This window comes from Psammomys obesus, unplaced genomic scaffold (assembly GCF_907164565.1).
Source record: "Psammomys obesus unplaced genomic scaffold, mPsaObe1.curated_primary_1811, whole genome shotgun sequence".
NCBI classification, from domain to species: Eukaryota; Metazoa; Chordata; class Mammalia; order Rodentia; family Muridae; genus Psammomys; species Psammomys obesus.
In genome coordinates, this window is record NW_026596040.1 from 18,047,473 (window position 1) to 18,069,863 (window position 22,391).

Consider the following 22,391-nt stretch of genomic DNA (forward strand, 5'->3'; position numbering starts at 1 on the left):
CTAGGTCCATGCCCCATTACTTTTTAATGCTATCTCTGATTCAAATGGAGACAGTCACAGAAACACTGCTGCTTCCCAATGGCTTTACTGGGAATGATCCTGAGAATGAATGAAAGCTAGAGGCTCGCAGGATTGTCCCTTCGCGTGCCCAAGAGACTCATCTATACACCAGGGAGAGGAAGGTGAGAAGAAATGTGACAGTTGGCTTTTGTTTCTTGACATCTTTGTATTTTGTCTTTGTTCACTTTGAGTCATAAGCAGGTAAAACTGCAGCCTTTTGGTTGCAGTACTGTGTGGCCTAGGTGTAGGTGAAAGAGAGATAACACACAACATACAACACACACTCACACACGCACCCACACACAGAGCTCTCTGTTACATCAAACAGCCTGTTCTTCTTGATCAAGTAAGGTGATTGATGCCTGCCAGGGTGGGTGGTGTACATACAGCCATCCATCCTTGGTTCACAGCGGGTCAATGACATTCACCACCTCTTTATGTTCTGAGCCCTGAACAATTTGCTGGAAATTCTCCAAGAAGTGGAAAAAATACACTACATATTTTCTTTCTTTCTTCTGTGACAGCCACACATATCTTAAAGACTGTTTTTATTATTTTTAATATGTGTGTGTGCGCACATGAGTACCCTTGCCTAGGGAGGCCAGAGGTGTCAGACCCCCTGGAACTGGAATTATAGGAGGTTGTAAGCTGTCTGGTATGGCAGCTTTTTTTTTTTTTTTTTTCTTTTTTGAAAGAAAACTGGAGAATCTACATTCATTATCTTGGCAGCCTATAGCTCCCAATCTGCCATGGGCCACAGCAGCACAGGAGGAGACTCCAGGGATAAGGTACTGGCTGGAATAAGCTGTCTCCACTCATCTTCACACAGAGAAACCAGCTGTGGCAGGTTAGAGAATGCTGCAGAGTGTGAAGGAGGGGATGACAAAACAGACCCCTACATGGCAAAAGTAGACTCACCCCCAAAACAGCCTGGACAGCATATCCACTGGGTAATGTTAAGCAGTATTCACACTGGGAATGTTACTTCCAAAGTTTTATTCACAAAGCCAGAAGTGGTAGCACATGCCCCTGATCCCAGTATGCAGGAGATGGAGGCAGGACTAGGCCTTCAAGACCACCCTCAGCTACAAAGTAAGTTTGAGGCTAGTCTGGGCTACCGGAGACCTTATCTCAATCCCACTTTGGCTCAATCACCTGAAATCAGGTGACTTCTTCATCCTGTCCTACAAAGGGCTAGCTTTGTTAGTTTCTGGACACAAGAAGACAAAACAAAACCAGCCACAGCAGTGTCAAAATAACAAATGTAAAGCAAGCAACCCCACATCCTGTGGCAGCTCTCCCCTGCCTAGCTCTCTGCAGTAGCTCTAGGAGGAATGTGACAACCTGAATTTTAGCTTTATGCTCCTGCTGCTGTGCAAACAACAACAACAGAACTTGGGCAGTCTTTTTCAATCTTTGCCCCGTACCTCCCTTTCTTGACACAAAGACCTGAGCACTAATTACACTCCCTTCAGCATTCTCCACCTGACAAACAGCTCTTTGGATCAATTGTAGATACATTCATTTTAACTGTGGCACTACCTCTGGGTGGCAAGAGTCCGCACTACTGTTGACAGCAGCTGCCCGTCCTTGGCTGAAACTTGCATGACATACTGTGGCTGCCCATTCACTAGGCTGCCACAATCCTCCACGGTCTTCACCACAGGTGCAGCTGAGCTGGTGCAGTCTGGCAAGACTTCGGGCAGGTGACTGCAGCGGCTGGTTGTCATGGCAACAGACAGCAATTACTCTGTTAATGGCTTCCACCTTCATAGAAGATTTCCATCTATGAGAGATCAGAAAACAGTTTACTTGGCTGGATGGTTAATAGAAAATGGAGAATTATGGGCCACCAACATCAGCATGTCATTATTTAATATAAATACTAGGGTAGCTCAGATGTGGCATTATTATCTTGTTACTATTTAATACAAGCATGCTCATATACATTTGCACACACACACACACACACACACACTTATACACACACTTATACACACATAGGCCACAAGAGTTATGAACACCTGTCTATTAACAAGACGTCAAGCATGTGTGCGTACAGGCACGTTCAGGAGTACTGCTTTCTGGGAGGGGACAGAATGATAGCTTGGAAGCCCAGATCTGAAGAGAAGATCTGAAGAAGCAGTTCTCCCGCTCTGCCCTAGAGATGCAGTAAGTCTTTGTCGACACTCTCTGAAAGTTACTAGAATCATTATTAGAACTGCTCGAAACTATTTTTCCTTGTAAGCAATTTATTCTCTATGCAGTTTTATTCAGAGATACTGAGATTAAAAAGAGGGAGAAAAAAGGAAAGAAAAGCAAAGAATTTGGCCAACTTGTACATTCTGGGGCATCATTTGCCACTTGTGGTCATTCAATCACTCTCCAACCTCTGCCACACCTGTGCACTGTAATGCAACACTCTACCTTGCAAGCTACAAGTTAACTTCCCGTAAGAAGCTCACCCAGCTGAGCCAGCTGCAAACAGCTGTTCAAGTAATGGCTGGTTTGATGAACTGTTCTGTTCTTCATATGGGCATTAAAAGAAATACATTAGCAGTGGCTTTTTGTTTGTGTTACTGAACAGCCGAAGATGCACATGTGCACCATGAGGAAACTTGCAGGATTCATTGCACCCAAAGGTAAGGGGTCAGAGTACTCCTACCCATCGCGCCCTTTCCATCATCCTGTTCACCCTTATGCTCCACATGGCCTGAGCTCAGTAGACAGAACTGGCTCACAGAATGAGCTCTTGTTAGAAAGCAGTCAGGGTCATCAAAGCTCAAGTCCAGCGAATTGCAAGCCTTGTCGTTCCCAACTCGAAAACAAGGAAACAAGGAGTGGTTTCTTCCTGGATATTTGTTGGTACTTATTACATGTTACTTCATCACTATGGGTCTGGAAAACAGGGTCTTTCCAATGTTCAGAATGATGTGCATCAGGGCAAGAACACAGTGTTTTCAGATATACTTGAGTAGACAGTTTCCCCCCTGATAGGCACAGGTCTGACTATTTCAGACAAATGGTCATGATCCTCATCCTTGCTGCTGAGGTGTGTGGCTGATTCCCTTTTTCCTTGTTGCCAGAATCTCCTCTCTCTCTCTCTCTCTCTCTCTCTCTCTCTCTCCTCTCTATCCATCTCTCTCTCTCTCTCTGTATGTGTTTTCTTCTCTAGCAGCCCTCCGGATTCTACAATGGTGAAATGGCTGTGGATAACAGTCCTTGGTCAGAGGATAACAGAAGAACACAAGCAGTGGCTGTCCCTCCATGCCATTTCACAGCACTTAATATTGAAAATGCAAAGAAATAGATAGTTGGTATAGAGTATAGTTTTGTTTTCTAAAATTGGGATTTGTTGGGTCCTGGGGAGATAGTTCTGTGGGTAAAGTGCTTGCTGTGGAAGAATGAAGACCAGAGTTCAGGTCCCCAGAACCCACATTCAAGCAGTAGATATGGCTGCTGCCTGTAACCCAGCACTCAGAAGACACAATCAGGGGATCGCTGGAGAAAGCTGGCTATTCAGGTCGACAGGAATCAGTGAGCTCCAGGCTCAGAGAGAGACCTTGTTTTAATAAATAACAAGCAGCAAGACTAAGGAACCAACTCTGGGCCTGTGTGACACAGCCAGATGCATAGCCTTTACACATGCCTAAGTGTTAACATGCATACACACAAAAAATAGGCTTTGCTGCCTTATTTTATATTACATATATGATACATTCTAGAAAGCACAGGAAAAACCCACTTATGATCTCATGATCCTACCCCTCAGAACCACAGAACTTTTTTTGGGTAGATACCTTTTTCTTTTTTGGCAGGGTGGAGATTGATTATAGTTGAACCAGAGAGACTTTTTTCTCCCCTTTAAAATGGAGTTACAGTAGCTCTCAGGCCAACAAACAAAAGGATGTTAAAAGATGGTCTTCTTCTAAAACTGTTTGTAACCCCTCCTCTAACCTACTCTGACAAAACCTCATTGACATGATTTTGAATTCTCATAATGCCTCACAGCCACAGAGCACAGCTTCCTGGCACAGCTCTCTTGCTTCACAAAGCAGCCATAGATGAAGAGCCAGGGGTGTGTTGGCAGGAAAAGCAGACACAGTGACCTTCTGCTGCATGGAATCATTATGTCTGGGTGCACTCCGAGAGTCTATTTTTGGCTTTTGCATAACTCCAGCCCAGAGAGTGAAGCACACTCTCCCTATGCTTGTTGAACTGGAAGGGGGCAGGGAAGGGTGCACAGTGGCCAGTGGGAGCTAGGGCTTTCCCTAGTTTACCCAATTCAGGCATGGTCATTCACTAGTAACAGAACAAGTTCTCCTCATATGAAGTAGTGATGTACATCCACAACAAAATGCCCTTAAATATTCTAGAAGCAGTTTCTCTTGGAGTTATTTTTCACCTGTGATCTAGCTTCTAAATGATACACTTCATGCCATTTCTCACAAGCAAGGGAACATTATCAGCCACTTGGTTAGTGGGTTCCTTTTGTAGTTGGTTCAACACAAAGGGACACAAGCACCTCCCTTGCTTCTCCTTCAAGCAAACCTTCTGCTCTTTTTATTGTACCATGTCTATAGAGCCATACACTCCAGATCTTCTAAGTCAGTGGTTCTCAAGCTTCCTAATGCTGAGACCCTTTTACACAGTCCCCCATGTTGTGGTGACTCCCCCCAACCATAAAATTATTTTTATTGCTACTCCATAACTGTAATTTTGCTACTGTTATAAATCATAATGTAAAAATCTGCATTTTCTGATGATCTTATGTGAGGATCATTGGATCCTCAAAGGGGTTGCAACCCTCAGGCTGAGAACCACTGCTCTAAGCCGTCAATCAGTTTAGGAGTAAATTTAAGAGCTATTCCAACCTAGCACTCCTGGAAGAGCAAACCAGCATGTCTGCTCTATACCACTGAATACCTTTGAGATTCAAAGACTGTCATGCTGGCAGAGAATCCCACTAGTCCTAAAAAGACTATTCTTTGAATTAAAACTGGGGTGGGAGGGATCACACAGAGCATGAATGTGCCTGATCACAGTGGAGATAGTTTCAGCCCTGGATGAATGGATCTAATCACTTACTCATGCAGAGGAGGAGGGAAGAGAGCACACTGCCCTGATCTTACAGAGGAGAAAGTTAAGGGGTGAGGTGAGGCATGGGTGGGCAGGAGTGGGCCTGTAGGCTGTACACACCAACTGGCATGCAGATGTTACCCCTGGGGCAGTGACAAATGGCCCAGTGCATTTCCCCATCTTGGTTGGAGTCTCCGGGGAGAACAGCAGGCTGTTGCCTTGGATGCTCAAAAGAGCTGAGCTGTGGGTCTGCAAGCTAGCACTGGTCTTCCACTGACCTTTGTGCAAAATTTTAAACACCATTTGACAGCTTTCTTGGTAGTATTTGTGGTAAAGGAAAATAACATCCAAGGCCATCTAAGACTTTTCTTTTCTTACACTTGTACAGTGCCAGGAAGAAGCTGGGCATGTGTAAACTTGAAACCTCAAGCTTCAATGGTAGGATGGTCCTTTGTTGCCTGGATTTGACACCTTGTTCAATTTCACTCTTAGGTTGAGAATAAAGATGATTTGCTACTGGAGAAACTCAGCTGCACACAGTGGGAAGAGTGGGCGTAGGTGGACAGGAGGGAGACAGTGAACACGGATCAGGAGGCTAAATAAATGAAAGCCTGATTAGAGAATTGTTAAAATATAAAGGCCTGCCTGTTGAAACTACGACCCTTGTAAAGGGCAGAGTACAGGTTTTACAAAAGCAGGAGCCCCAACCAGGCTGCAGCTAATCATTGCCGGGTTTCTGGAACAGTGTGCCACTGGTAAGTGATTTCCATGGGAACGTGGCTGGCATCATGAAGATGCAGACTCAGGACATGGGGGAAGGAAAGGAAAACATTTAGAAAGCATACTGGGCTCCCCTCTACAGCCCATTGTCACAGACCAGAGAGCTCTGTGAGGACCAAAAAGTAAAACAACCCTCCTTCCCCAAACAGAATAAAACAAAAATCCCACCCCTGTTCTTAGAGACACACCATTCATTGGGATGTCCAATGTGACATGATGTCACCTACAATGTGTTGGGCTGTATTCACAGCTTTCTGGGACACACATGGCTTGGGCAGCAGGATGCACACGCCAGAGATATGCCATTCATGGAATAGATGATGACGACAAGATGGCATCTCAAACTTCCCTGAGCTCTCCTGACTATCTGAGTATTTATATTTCCTGAGTCACCTTACCTGGTATTTTGAGAGGCCTGAAAGTAATTAGTCTGTTTTCCATTGCTATAACATAATACTTGAGGCTGGGTTGCTTGGAAAGAAAAAAAAAAAGCTTATCAAGCTTATGGTTTGGAAGCTAAAACTCCAACACTATGGCACTAATGTAGCCAGGTGAAACTTCTAGTGGAGAAGGTAGACACTAACACACCCATAAAACTTTTGGCTTCCAAATTTGTCCTGCCTACAAGAAGTTAGGGATAAAGATGGAGCTTAGATTGAGGGAATGGCAAACCAATGACTGGCCCAACTTGAGATCTACCCCATAGAAGAGAGCCACCCCCTAAAACTATTAATGATACTCTGTTATGCTTGCAGACAGGAGCCTAGCCTGTCTTTTGAGAGACTTCCTCTGGCAGCTGATGGAAACATATGCAGAGACCCACAGCCAAACAGTAGATGGGGCTCTGGGAGTCTTGTAGAACAGTAGGATGAATGATAGAGGGAGCTGGAGGGGTCAAGGACACCACAAAGACCTTCAGAGCAAACTAACCTGGGCCTATGGTGGCTCACAGATGCTGAACCACCAACCAAAGAGCAAGCATGGGATGGACCTAAGCCCCCTATACATATGAAGCAGATGTGCAGCAGGTCATCATGTCGGTCCCCTAACAACTGGAGCAGGGGCTGTCTCTGACTCTGTTGCTTGCCTTTGGGTCCCTTTTCCCCTAGCTGGGCTTCCTTGTCTGGCCTCAGTGGGAATGAATACACTTAGTCCTGCTTTGACTAGATGTGCCTAGGTGGGTTAGTACCCACAGGGGTCTCCTCCTCTCTGAGAAGAAGGAGAGGGGGGAATAGGGGAAAGAAGCTGTGAGTGTGGGGCTGGGAGGAAAGGAGAGAGGGGCTGCAATCAGGCTGTAAAGTGACTAAATAAATAAATTAATGAAAAAAGAAAAAAAAGGAAGAAAGAAAAGAAGGCCATCCCTGAGTGCACGATGGACAGCATCATGGTAGAGCTTTTCTAAGGGGAGAGAGCATATGAGCAAAGAGCAAACCTTAGACCTTTCAGTGGTTAAGCGCTCTTTAGACACAAACCAAAAATTCTTGCTCTCAGACGGGGGATGTGACTGAGAGGGTAAAGTGTTTGCTGAGCAATCCTGATGACCTGATCTCAGAACCCACATAAAACCTCGATGCTGTGGCCTACACCTATATTCCCGTCACCCCTCTGACAATATGGGAGATGGGAAAGTCTTTCCCAGAAGCTCTGAGCCAGCTACCCTTGGTGTATATGCAGCACAAATAACAAGAGATCTCAAACATGGTAGAAGGAGAAACCAACTCATGTGAAGTTGTCCTCTGACCTTTACATGCATGATATGGCACACATGTTCCTGTACACACACACAGAGGCCATGACATGTGTGGGAGGGCCAGAAGACAGTTTGCAGGAGATTCATGGGGACTGAACTTGGATTGCCAGGCTTGGTGACAGGTGTACCTTACTCCTCTCTGGCAGTGGCTCTCAATGCTGCAACACCATAATACAGTTCCTCATGCTATGGTGACCCCAACCATAAAATTATTTTGTTGCTACTTCCTAATTGTAATTTTGCTACTGTTACAAATCATAATGTAAATATCTGATACGTTGGATATCTGATATGCAACCCCCATGAAAGGATTGTTGGAACCCCAAGAAGGTTGTGACCCACAGGCTGAGAACCACTGCTCTAAGCCGTCTCTCCAGCCCTAGGTACTATTTCTTAAATGTTCAATCACCCCACCATCATTGTGAGGTAAGGACCAAACTTCTAACATGTGACCTTTTGGGGTACAAGCTATATCCTGATAATAGCACAAGATAAGAACATGCTTTTAGTGTTGGGATCTGGGGGCTGGAGGGATGGCTTAGTGGTTAAGAGCACTGGCTGTTCTTTCAGAGGACCCACATTCATTTCCCAGCATCCATATGGCAGTTACAACCATCTATAACTTTAGTTCCAGTATCTGATACTCTTTTCTAGCCTCCCTGGGTACCAGGTACACATGTGCATAAACATACATGCAGGTAAAACATCAATATACACAAAATAAAAATAAATCTAAGAAAAAAAACAGTAAAAAGCTAAAATAAATTAATAAGGTTGGACATTTATGTACACATAATTTATGTTAATTTTAATTCCTCTTCTTTTTCTAGCCTGGGCTATGTCTGATTTCTGTCTTTTAAAATCACCTTCCCCCATGATGTTCAACCTATTTTCCTCTGTACTTTTGCACTATACTTTAACTCTGACATTGTGTGTTAGACAGGGAACCTTGTCCATGTTCACTGATTTTGTGTAGTGATGAAAATGTGTAATAGTGCTATCTGATCAACACTGCTGTGATACTGGAGATGCCTGGGGCCACTTGTTACAGCAGCCACTTACTTCTACCTCAATTAATCTGACATGTGAGAAGACACCAGAAAACAAAGCAAAAGCCTCTCTGGAGTTCCTTTGTACCAGAACTGAATTTCGGGTACAAAGTCAACTTTCATCTCTTAGGCACAGATTGAGAAGCAGGAGAAATCTCACATCTTTCATATCTCTCAGTTTCTAATTTACCCACAAGGTTTGAAGGTGGAATCACAAGCCTAAGAATGTGCGTACTGGCTAGTATTAAGCTGTGTGTGCGAGCTGCCAAATGCAGAGTGGTCTGCAGCCAAATCGAAACTTCAGCCAACCTTAATGCCTACCTGCAGAGGATTTAAGAACTAGTAGCAAAAGACAGTAATGAGCCAAGTGAGATGAATACACCCCAAAGATTTGCTCTGTCATTTTGTAATCATAGTTAGCAATAATGCATTGAACACTTAGACGTTTGTTATGGGACCAGAGCTCAAGTGACGGTTATAAGCATAATGAACTACAACAATAAGAGAGGTAGGAGTTACAGGTGCAAACTTGTCCTGGATGGGTGTTGGGTCACTTTCATAACCAGAGTTGGTCAACATAGCAAATCCAAGAAGAAAATTCACTATTCATTCTTCTTTTTAAATACATCCTAGAAATTGTTTTTTTGAGGATGTGTTAGCTAGTCCTAGGAAGTTTCTGGTAGTATAGGGTGCAGCTATCTCAAATCTTTCTTGACATTTCCCAAGGAGAAGCACAGGGAACCAAACAATCTGGAGCCTAGGCCTCTTCCAGGCTGCAGAGTTCAGCACCTTCTCATTGCCATTTGTGTCTTTGATAATTCAGGGGGTCCAATGCCCTGCATCTGGAGTAAAGATATACAGAACTATGGAATAGTTGGCTATCTTCTTGCTTGCAGAGTTCCACGTCAAGAACACTGGTCCAGAACTCAGAAGCCTGATTTCAACTTCCCTTCCCCTAGCTTTCTTCAAGGGCTGCATTCTCAAGGAGCAGGGCCTTCTCTAATGAGACCAATGAGTGGGCAATGCAGGGCAGTTGGTGGTTGAAATGGAAAAAGCAGCAATTCTGGTCTGTCTGAGAACTTCTCTTCTGTGGTAGCTTGGCTGACTGGATTCTAAGAGCAGTCCCTGAGAATAGAAATGCTCTTTGATGGGACATTTCCTTGGCTTCTCAGGCATGTTAAAAGCAGACAGTGTGCTGCATGGCTGATGAACTTAAGAGTGTCTTGAATGTTCACAGCAAGTAAGGGGAGGTAGAAAATCACACAGTGACCTTCCTTTCCAATGAAAATGGAGCAAAGGACTAACTTCAGAACCATTAATGTGTAAAAGCTACATATTTCTTCTTAGAACAGGACACAAAGGCTCTCCAAGGAGATTTCTGGGACACGATTACCAGCCACACTGAAGTTTTCAAAAACACACCAAGGAGGCCATTCACTACACATGTGGAGCCACAAAGTAGCTGCTTCATTACTTAAATGGCTGCAGCAAGGCTGTGCTTACAGACTCATGCTTCCAAAGTAGGCATTTCTTTCTGGATGCTTCACCAACCTCATTATGTAGAACACAGAGTATGTCATTCCAAATAAAGTGACCATGTTTTAATAAACACATCCATCAGGCACTTGATGAGTCTGTAGAGGGAAACACTGTCTGACCCAATAAGCAAAACATAAAACAAAACAAAATAAAACTAAACAACCCCCCACCCTGTTTTGTTGTCTCATTATTTTCTGTTATGTGATTGTATCACACATATAGAGCACAGTACATAAATGAACTGCCTGTTTCTAAGCATGATGAAGGTTTTGGCTGTGGGATAATGGCACTTTCTTGAGGAATGTGTAAATATCAATGATGAGCTATGGGGAGGAAAAAGCTCCAGCCCAGTATAAAGGAAGCCGGCCACAGCAGGAGTTCTGACAATACATTCCTAGTACACTGTGTTAAAGTTATATTCCGAGTTATTTATCATTTCTCCTCTATGTAATTAATTCTGATTTGTAGCCACAAGAAGTATCAGAAGCATCAGACAAGTCTTATTTTTCTCATTAAAGATGACTATGTTTTCTCTTCACTCAGGTAAAAACCTTCTCATTCTGCTGAAGGCAAATAAAGTACCAATTATCATATTTATACATATTTTTCCCCTGAAGATGTTCTCATGAAATTAATTCAGATTTTGGAAGCTATCCATTTTTCCATTTAATTTTAATTAGAAAGATGAAAATGACAATTAAAAAAAATCCCATAACAACTATGTGTGTTCAAAGATACAGCGACAGCTGAATTACACTTGTAAATAACGACTGGCTCCTGCACACAGAGTCCCAGCTGGGCTGAGGAGGAGGTGGGATTCCACAGGTGAGTTCTGACAGTAGGTCAAGATGCTTAAAAACACCACGTTATAAAATAGTAAAGGGGCGAGGGCAGACAAAACCGAGAGAGATGCTTATATGATGCCTCTTGGAATGGAAGTACATAAGTACAGTATAGTCTTCAAACGACTCTCAGAGGGCCCTGTGCCAACCAAACACACTCCCTGTCCAGCGTGCATGAGGATATGAAGGCAGAAGAAAGTATATTGGCAAGAAAAGGAACTCTCTGGTTACAAGGAAGCTAAACACATTCTAAACTACAAGTTCCCAGTTGTTGTTAGGTTCATACCTGTGCTCTATCAGCATGCAAGTGAAAGGCTGGCATTGAGGAAGTTGATCTGAGACTGGTCCCCCATCTGTACTCCCTGTTCTACTCGCAAGCAACCTTGCATTAGCTGTGTAGATGTGCCAGTTCTTCACTTGCGCCTTCTGCGTTCCTGGATAGGGCTGATTACTGGTTTACATTAAGCAAGGGTTGCTTTCCTCAAAACACCAATTCTTCCCTATGTGCTTCATAGACATGAATCTGATGCACATCTGTGTGCGCGCGTGCATGCGTGTATGCATGTGTGTACCACTAGCATGTGCTTTGACAGCTTTTATAAAGAGAAGTAAAAATCACAGAAATGCCTTGGGGAATTGCTTTTCTCGACCATAGACACTGCTCTCTGCATCTCCTCTTCTTATTCCAAAATTCTCCTGTACTCTTTTGAGGGATGGGTAGGGTTTTGCTATGTTTCTCAGCCTGGTTTCAAACTCATGATCCTCCTGCCTTCCCCTATCCAGTGTTGGGATTGTGGACATGTCCCATCAATAGATTGGTTCCTTAAAATGGCTCCAGTTTTTTTTTTTTTTTAATAAGATAAGAACAAACACAAGATAAAGTAACATCCAACCAAATAAGGACACCATCTGAGATCACTTTATCACTTGGTCACTTCAGTTTGCATCCTGGATTCTTGTGAACCATGAAATTGGCCAACAGAGTCTCTTCCTTGATTCTGGAGCTTATTTCATGCCTACCTCAATGCAAAGCATTTACAAATCTTTTCAAAGAACCTTGGCTCCAAATGAGCTCATCAGCTTCTCCACCCTGTACTTGCACCGTTGCTGGGACCTGCCTAGCTCTCCTTGTATGTCATGCCTTGATTTCGGAGCTTGCAATAGTTCCCTGAACCACAGTGCAGAGGGGCCTCTCTTAATTCCCCACCTCTGGGCTGCTGGCTCCACTTGGCCTTTTTCCTTGTAAGGGTGGGTCTGCATCTCCCTGATCCTCCTGGGAAGTCACCTATTGAAGCCTGGAAGAAGTGCCCAGTGCAGTGTCACCTTACAAAGAGGGCTGTCACCCACCAGAACATTCCCTAAAGCCCTTCAGGTTTCACAGAGGAAAAGTCCTGAGTCAAACACCTGGTCTGGCCCTTTCTTTGTATATTCAGCCCAGTGAAATTAATGACTAAAGCTTCTTAACTCAATTTAGCCTGTTTGACAAAAAGAGAAGCAACTTTATATTGATATTGAATTACATAATTATCTTAAACAAAACAACTAAATAATGCATAGAGGCCCACATTTTTAAATTTGTATCCCGGTTTCCTTCAAAACAGACAGAAAAATCACATTATTAATGGCAGTAGTGTGAGCTATTTTTCTACATTCATAACACTATTCATTTTCCTTTTTCTAAGTGCTTAATAAATACTGCAGGTCTTTACTGCCTTCTAGGGAGAAAATAACAGCCATGCCCCCACAGAGCTCATTCATTTGCTTTATGGGCTAAAAAAAAAAATCTCTAGTGTGTCACAAATTAACACAATGTTCTTGAGGACAGTGTTTTATTCTTGAATCTCCAATTTCACTAATAAAGTAAGAAACACATGTAGTTAGATAAGTCCCTAGAGACCAGCCACTGCAGATGTTGAAGAATGTGAAGTTATTCTAGCTAAGATCAGCACTAACACTGGAGACAGGTTCCCAAATTCTGCTCCATTTGCCTGGTGCAAAACAATGAAGTGCCTTGTAGTGACTATGCCCCAGAATGAAGAGTTTAAATTTATTTTTTAATAAAGGTGATTAAAATCAATAAGAACATAACATTTCCTAACCATTACTCAATAACCTAATTTGTCTGTACGCAATGTAACCCCTACTGTTGTCCCTCAGAAACATTTCAAGTTTTTTTCTTAAGATTTTTATCATGTTCCCTCTTTTCTCCTTATTCTGATGTCCATCCTCTTTGCCTTTCTGGATAGGAATTGAGCATTTTAGCAAGAGTCCTCCCTCTTGATTAGTTTCTTTAGGTGTACAGATTTTAGTAGGTTTATCCTATAATATATGTCTATATGAGTGAGTATATACCATGTGCATCTTTTTGCTTCTGGGACAGCACACTCAGGATGATCTTTTCCAGATCACACCATTTACCTGCAAATTTCATGATTTCCTTGTTTTTTATTGCTGAGTAATATTCCATTGTGTAGATATACAACAATTTGTGCATCCATTCCTCCACTGAGGGGCATCTGGGCTGTTTCCAGCTTCTGGCTATTACAAATAAGGGCTGCTACAAACATGGTTAAGCAAATGTCCTTATTGTATACTTGAGACTCTTTTGGGTATATGCCTAGGAGTGGTATAGCTGGATCTTGAGGAAGCCCTATTCCTAGTTGTCTGAGAAAGTGCCAGATTGCTTTCCAGAATGGAAAGTTTACATTCCCACCAGCAGTGGGGGGAGGGTTCCCCTTTCTCCACAACCTCTCCATCAGAAGAAGGAGAAAAGAGGGAACAAGTCAGGAGCCTGACACAGAGGACCTCTGAAAGGCTCTGCTCTGCAGACTATCAATGCAGATGCTGAGACTTATGGCCAACCTTTGGGCAGAGTGCAAGGAATCTTATGAAAGAAGTGGGAAACAGTAAGATCTGGAGAGGACAGGAACTCCACAAGGAGAGCAACAGAACCAAAAAATCTGAGCACAGGGGTCTTTCCTGAGACTGATACTCTAACCAAGGACTATGCATGGAGATAACCTAAGACCCCTGCACAGACGTAGCCCACGGCAGTTCAGTATCCAAGTGGGTTCCATTGTAATAGGAACAGGGACTGTCTGTGACATGAACTGATTGGCCTGCTCTTTAATTACCTCCCCCTGAGGGAGAAGCAGCATTACCAGGCCACAGAAGGCAATGCAGCCACTCCTGATGAGACCTAATTGATGAGGATCAGAAGGAAGGAAAAGAAGACCTCCCGTATCAATGGACTTGGGGAGGGGCATGCATGCAGAGGGTGGAGGAAGGGAGGGATTGGGATGGGAGGAGGGAGGGAACCACAGGGGGGATACAAAGTGAATAAAATGTAATTAATAAAGAATAAAAAATACACAAATAAAAAAAGATTTTTATCATGAAAAACACCAAACAAATAGGATATTACATCAAAGCCACTTATACCACATCATTTCAGTGCAAAAAGTAATCAGGACTTTGCAACTGTCACTTATATTTCCTCTTCCCTCCTTCCCTCTCTCTCCCTTTCTATTTCTTTCTCTCTTTCCCTTCTTTCCTGTTAAGACTTCATAGCAAATCCCAGAAGTCATCTCACTTCATTTCTATATCCTTTAGTGTGTTTCTAAAAATATGAGCATTTCTTATTTCAGCACAAAGTAATTATACTCAACAATGTTTAATAAATTTGCTATCTTGCACTGGGCAGTGGTGGTTCATGCCTTTAATCCCAGCACTTGGGGGCAGAGGCAGGCAGATCTCTGTGAGTTCTAGACCAGTCTGGTCTACAAGTGAGTTTAGGACAGCCATGGCTATTCAGAGAAACCCTGTCTCAAAAAAGAAATGCTTTTTTTTTCCAGTTATACATCCCCTTTCCATTTAGCAACTGTAATTTTTTTTTGCAACAAAGAACTTTCTTCACCAACCAATGTAATCAATTGCAAATTCACACAAATATACAAAAAGACAGGATTCTTGATCAATTCTTTCCTATGACTGTCAGTCTTCAGAGTGAGGAAATGGTGTCTCCCTATAGGAATTGGTGACATCCTATAGTAACTGAGTCTTTTTTTTCTTTATATTATTCTTAAAGGGCTTGCTTGTCTCCAGTGAAATAAAGGCTTGGACCGTTAGATAATAACAAGCTCTTCTTTTTGAATATAGAAAACTAGAGACTGGGGAGTTGGCTGAGCAAGTCTGATAACCTTGAACCCATGAAAAAATCAGTGTGTATGAATTCCCAGCACTCCTACTGCAAGGAGGAAGGCTGTGACAGGAGAGTCCCCCAGAAACTCTTAGGCCAACTAGTGTGAAACATATAACGCAGCTGCAAACAACACTAACTAAAACAAGGTGGCAGACCAGACCCAACATCCAAGGTTAACGTCTCCTCCACAGAAATGCCAAGGCATGTGCATGCCTTCATATACAAACACACTCACATATGAACAAATGAACAGATATTGAAATGAGGGGAGCCAGACTTGTGGCTTCAGGAATGTAAGACAAACCAGGGGCCTGGTCTTACCATATCATAATACTCTAGGTTGGAGGGCTAGCCATGGTTTCCTTCACCTGCTTTGGTATCCAAGACTATTCTCTTGTGGTTAGTGCGGTCTTTTCTCAGACCCCATACTCTTTGTTCGCAGAGGCTTCTGAGTTTACTTATCTCTCAGGAATACTGGGCCCAGCTCTAAAACAGCTTTTCTCTTGCTTGTTGCCCTACATATCTCTGTGTCTCTTATCCCCTGAAGGCCTCCAATCTCATATTATTTATTAGATACACCTGGAGGCAGTGCAGGCCCATAGATAGCACTGGCATAGGGACTTCGTGTAGGCCACTTTGCGTGAGTGGTTAGACTTTGTGGTCCTGCCCCGTGAAGCTTACGGGGGTCATACCCTGGCCAGCGCCATGCTGTTTAATATATTAACATGCTAGACGAGGTTCCACCATGGGAAAAACCCGCACATGCATGAGAAACATTTTCCCTTTCTTCTAATAAGGGTGAAAATGCTTAGCTACTTCATAGATATCCTCCACAAAGGTACCCATAAGTCTTTTAAAACAACGGTTGACAAGTGTCTCTAAGGCAGAAATCCAGGGCCTTTCTTTTCTGTTCTCTCAGAGCAGGCACTTTTTTTTTTTCTTTTTCCTATTATCTCCTTGTTTTACTGACAGGCATATGTCAGTTAGACATTTAGACAGAGTGATAATGGGAAGATAATATGCTGGCTCTGTCCACACAGTTCAAGAAGCACTAATGAAAAACATGTATTTCTGGAAACCTAGCTACTCAAGGCCCATCTGCATTTCCAGTTAGTTTGAAGTGAGTGAAGACTAGCAAAGCAGTGACAGGAGGAATAGGAGGGGTGGGATCAGGAAATTCCTACATGGTCCTGCAGACACTACTGCGAGCACTGCTACTTCAAAGAGAACGATATATTAGCAGATAATTTTCCAAGGACGTGAAGCAGGATGGAGGAGTGATTTCCTAGCTTCACTGGGACTTACTGAATAGACAGGGCACATCTTGCCTCTGTAAATGAAGACTTTGCCCTCACTGTGAAAAGGCCAGCATGATCAGAAGTAAAAGAGAAGTGTAAACTTCAAATAAACTAAAGAGCTGAGAAGCTGTCTAGTGAGTGGCTCCAATTGGAGAGTGATACTGTACACTTCAGTATTTGGATCTGCAAGGCCTGACTTCTTCACTAATGTAAACCAAAGCACATCATACATATGGACCATCTATAAGGCTATGCTTACGCTAATATTAACTATAAACTCTTAAGTGTCACAGATTTAACCACAAATCTTAGGGGTTAACAGAAGTATAGTCCCTACTTGAACATGCTATTATGGACAAATGGGAAGAAAGCAGGTGTCTGTGATTAGGTGACTGGCACAGTTAACTTGACTAACATAGAAACCAGAGAGCATCAGTGGCACCATCAAGAAGGGTTACCTACCTACCTACTCCCCTTTTTTTCATATTCTGGACAGGATCTTATTATGTAGCCACGATGGCTTTGAACTCATGATCCTTCCTCAGCTTCCAGAGTGCTGGAATTACAGGTGTGTGACACCACACCTGGGTACAACTTCCCTTTCTGAATCAGCCAGAAAAATTTACATGGTACAATGATTTGATCCATGAGTCTTCAAATTAGACCATGGCTCCTCTATTTATCAGGTATTTCTCTCAAGGAGGGGAACCAATGGTGGCCATCAAGTCTGTTTGAAGATGAAGTGCAACAATGTGTATGAAGTACCTAGCGCAGAGGTTGTTACAACAGCAAACACAGCTGGTTGTAATTGCTGTCTAAGGCTACCTATCCTCAAATGTCTCTAGAGAATTCACTCGTCTTCAGTATTTTTGTTCAGGCCAACACACATGTCCTTTCTAATACTGACATTCATTAATATGGACACAATACTTTGAAAGGCCAAGTAGATAAACAGAAAAAAAATGTGATTGGGAATGAGGTAAATGTGGCTACCAGATAGTAGGGCTCAATTATTTAACTCCTTCATATAGATGAGAAAAAGGAGAGTGTCCTTGCCATTTGCCACTGTGCCATAATGTATTTAAAGGGCCTCATCTGAGTAGATACAGGCTGAGTGGTTGCTCTATTGCCACTAGATCTTGGGCTGGCAAGGAGCAGCCAGAATATGTCCAGGAAATATCTGTGTAAGACCAAATGCACATATTGAGGCACATGAGAAATTGAAGGACTTTGGTTGCTACTGGAAGATGATATATGCAGAGAATATCCCCCTATAACACAAGCATTATCACAACACAGAAAACTCTCTCCTTTTGGTTATGCCTCAGGGAGTAAATATGAGGCTCTGGGAAGAGCCAGATGGGCCACTACAGCTCTTGGCACTTTTTCTTTGTCCTCCCTAAGCTTGCAAAACACCTGGGTACCATTTGACTTCAGAATGTGCTACTCTGAAGCACTCAGTGCAGATACAAAGGAAGGTGTGGTCTTATTCTTTCCAGGGGAGGATGTGTCTGCACTTGTATGACAGCAAAGGAAGAAGCCAAACTGAACTCAAACCTGTACTTCCATCTATTGATCCTGGCATTTCCATAAGTCAGGCATACCCTTCACATTGTTTACACAGTGTTTGTGCAGGTCTCTGTACATGTTTACTAGGTACACTAGGGAGGAATGGATGGCTTTAAGAAATAAAAATAGGGCCCTTTGCTACTCTTGGATCTGGGTTATAAGGAAATGTACTCTCTAAGGAGACTACTACACTTTGTCATGACTTTTATTAAGTTCTACTTTTAAGATGACAGAAAATATGTGACCATAGATAACCCAAGGCAGTGCATATACATGAAAGCAATCATTGCTTTTTCTTCCAGCTCTGCCTGTTTATAAACTAGACTCATTTCTCAGATTTACAAACGATGATCAGTGTGGCAAATCCAAATAACAGAATTTTCTGCTGTAAACACAGCATTCTCCTCAGCATCTTTTTACACCCTTTAAGTGGTTCTGATGTACACGGAACTAAGAGCTGGGAGAATTAAAAATAACACAAATAATGAAAATGAGTTCCTAGGTGAATTACCCATTACTGTGGAGGTTTTGGAATATTTTCATTAAAAAGAGTAAAAAGGCCACCTAAAGATGCTTGTGTATCTACAAATGATTGTGAAGTCATTTTTTTTATTTCTCTCTCACTCCCATAAGCCTCTTTTATTAGTTGTAAAAAAAAAAAAAAGCTCCAATCTGCCTCAGTAAACTGCATTATTTTTCAAACTACAGAACATCCATGGTTTCCTTACATGAGCAATCTTCTTTAATGGCAAGGCATTGGGAAGATGGCACTAAAAGGCAAATTTCATGGGACTTCTCTCTACCTGGTAGCCTCTTTCTACCTTCTTTTTATTATTATTATATGAGGACCTATTGCTTTTTAAAGTTCCAGACATACATCGGACACTTCAAGGTATTTGCCGACTCACTGCATAAATAGATAATTCTTTATCTTTAAAACAAATTTTGTTAAGCCATATAGTCATCATATGGGTGACATAGACTTCCTACTTAGAAATGACTTTTCTGACAACTTTGACACATTCTTGTATCCCTTCTGCTATTTGATGGTTGTGTTTTTAATTTCTCTCTTTGAATGAACTTTGTATTCATTTGCACATTGGATATTAGTTATTCTTATTCGTTTGTTGAATAAAATGAATAGGTATGCCATGAATTTAAACTCAACATAGTGATGGGTGTTATAGCTAAAATAAAGCATTTAAAATCCACACAGTCTCTTTAAGTTGGCTGGAAAGTGGAAAGTGTGCTGAGTTGGTGGCTCATGTGTTAATACTAGCACTCTGGAGCCTGAGATGGGAATATTGTGAGTTTGAAGGCAATTTAAGCTATACAATGAAATCTTTTTTAAAAATATACAACCAACCAATCAACCAACCAACCAACAAACCGACCAACCAACCAACCACTCACTCACCAACCAAAGAATAATAGAACATGTAGATAAAGAGCCAGAACACTTAAAAGGGTTGAGAGGGAAGGGACTCTCCATTTTCCCACCAACTCAGAATACTTCTATAGTATAGAAAAGGGGTTGCTATGTGCTAAATAAGACCATCTTACCCTACATCAGGCCCAGGTCGTTAGATAGCTGTGTGAGATGCAGTGTGAGCATGGCAGAGTAGTATCCTGTTTCCTAGAAAGAAACTCATGGCTACATTCTCTCACTGGGGACAGAATGTCTGGGGAGACTTGGAATAGTTCCATAGCTTCTGTACTTGGAAATTCTATTTGGTTGTTTTATTTGCTGTTGTTTTATTTGTTTGTTTTTTTGCTTTTTCGAGACAGGGTTTCTTACGTGGCCTTGGCTGTCCTAGAACTAGTTCTGTAGCCCACACTGGCCTTGAACTCACAGAGATTCACCTGCCTCTGTTTCCTGAGTGCTGGGATTAAAGGCATGCATCACCGTTGCCAGGTGGAAATAGTATTTGTGACTGGGTTTTTATGAGCTGGTTTTAGGATCTAACCACTACATTACCCAGTCTCTTTTTGTTGTATCATACAATGCCTGCAAGTGGAGAAAGGCCTGTATTGTTTCTGAATGATGGGCTGTGGACATGGCAAAATTACAAGAGATAGCAACTGCTACAAAGAAAACCAAAAGTTACTCTTTCAAATAACCACCTCTAACTACAGGCTGGAGAGGACCAGCAGACAAGGGCGGCACAGTGCTGTGATGTATAATTTGATGTGTCATCTTGACAGGGCCACGAGTGCCCAAATATTTGATCAGATATTATCCTGGATACTTTACTTCTGGGTAAGTCTAATGTTTAAATTGGTAGACACATTACCACCCTTAATGCGGTAATTTACAGGCCAGAATAAAGCAAAACCATTGGCGCTCTCCTGAGGAGGAGGGAAGTCTTTCTCTCTACCTGCTTTTCTAAAGTGGACAGAAGCCATTGCCTGCCCTTGAGCATAATCTCAAACATGGTTCTTCTTGGGTCTTCAGCCCGCTAGATTTCAGACTGAAACTACACCACTGGCTTCTTGGGCACCAAAGGTTTTTTTGAGCATGAGTGGCAGGCCCTCTCACCCAGAGAAAATAGTTCAGAGCTATGCATCAATAATCTCAAGATGGTCCTGTCTTTCCTTTAAAAAATCTACTTTTAGGACATAATGTTTGAGTCTTTTTTTTAAGAAATTTATTTTAAAAACATATTCAGAAATGCAGACAGAGTTATACATAATCAGCAGTGCCCTCTTTTACCCTGTAGTGTTCCTTTCTTGTAGCATAAGGTGGCATAACTGTCCAACAGTTGGGTAATGGTTAAATAGAGTACCTCCAAATCATGGATCATAAGTGGGACCATTGGCTCTGCTTCATGATAAATGTTTAATGGTACTAGAAAATAAATGTAAGATTATGTAAGAAAAAGTAGGATATGCAGTATTTCTATTTAGACTTTCAAGTCTAATTTATCAAAGAGAGAAGGATGGTTTATCAGTGTGTGAACATTGATTGTATCCAAGCAGTAACTGCTTTCTAGCTCACTTTTGTTGCTTATGCTTTTTACCTTTTAAAAATAAAATGTTTTTATTATATTTTAAAATTTATGGGCAAAAAAGTGCCCGTCCCCCCCTTTTTTACAGGCATTGCAGGGGAAGCACATCAAACCACTTCCTGAGAAAACAAACAATAAATACAAACCAGAATGAGGCCAACCCAAATCCAAAAAGTATATGCTTCTATCACAAGTAACCCACACACCAACCAAGGGACTTCCTCTATTGCAAAGGTATGAAAAGAGACTATAAATCTCTGGGGAAGAAATCCAGTAAGCTTTCTCTGTGGCTGCCTGCTCCAGGGAACAACTGAGTTAATGGGAAGATGCTGGGTTGGGTCCCATAGGTCCCTGGGCTTTTTGCCACCTGCTGGCTTTGGGACCACCAGCATGTCATTTACTCTCCCTTAGCTGCAGGTCTTTCATCAAGGACACATGAAAACAAAGGCAGCCCCTGAGCTATAGCAGGTATTGTCACAATAAAATGAAGAGGTGAACCCACAAAGTCCCTCAAGTACAAGGCCCTGCAGCAGTGTTAACAAGTGGTTATCAGTGGTCAGCACCGGGTTCATACTTATGTCCTCCAGTGGTCTCCTGCTCCTTGGTGGCAGCCATAGATGCTGGTAGTAGAAGGACAATATGATCCAGACAGGATACTCTCTTTTTTTTTTCAGCACAAATACAATGTGTGTAAATTAGGATTTAGTTGCCTTTTTTCTTCTCAACCAGAAATATGCCAAATCAAATTAAAAATCCATACACTTAACAGGAGTCATATTCTTGTGAGTAGAGACGAATCTATAAACAGCAGCTTGCTGCAATAGTCTGCTGAGCTTTTATAAGGCACCATTTATCATTCCTCTGCGGAATTCATACATCCAAATTGCCTGGCCAGCAGATGTATATTTAAATATGTGGCCTCATGTGAATTGGCGGGCCTCTGTTTCATAATGAGGAAACTAAAAGCAAAGGGATTTTATGATTTTCTCAGCACCCTAAAGTTGGCAGAAGAACCTGATTAATTCTATTTCTGACCTCAATTTTTATGACCAGCTACCATTATAATTATTCTTAGGTATAGAGTAAATAACAGGGGCCTTTGTAGTTTTTCTTGGTGGTGGGTGAAGGTGGGATGAAAAGGAACAGTGGGGCAAAAGGACCATCCCCCCAAACACACACACACACACACACACACACACACACACACACACACACA

The 22,391-nt window shown here is 42.3% G+C and overlaps 1 protein-coding gene across 3 annotated transcripts in view; it reads right to left on the bottom strand.

Annotated features, from left to right (window-relative positions):
- Marchf3 (membrane associated ring-CH-type finger 3) overlaps window positions 1-22,391 on the bottom strand; it is a 158,103-nt gene that overhangs the window by 34,356 nt on the left and 101,356 nt on the right. For all 3 annotated transcript variants that reach the window (XM_055622953.1, XM_055622955.1, XM_055622954.1), the window contains exon 2: window positions 1,603-1,846. In XM_055622953.1, the coding sequence (XP_055478928.1) occupies window positions 1,603-1,790 (188 nt within the window). In that variant the 5' untranslated portion in view covers window positions 1,791-1,846. The remainder of the gene's footprint in view (window positions 1-1,602; window positions 1,847-22,391) is intronic.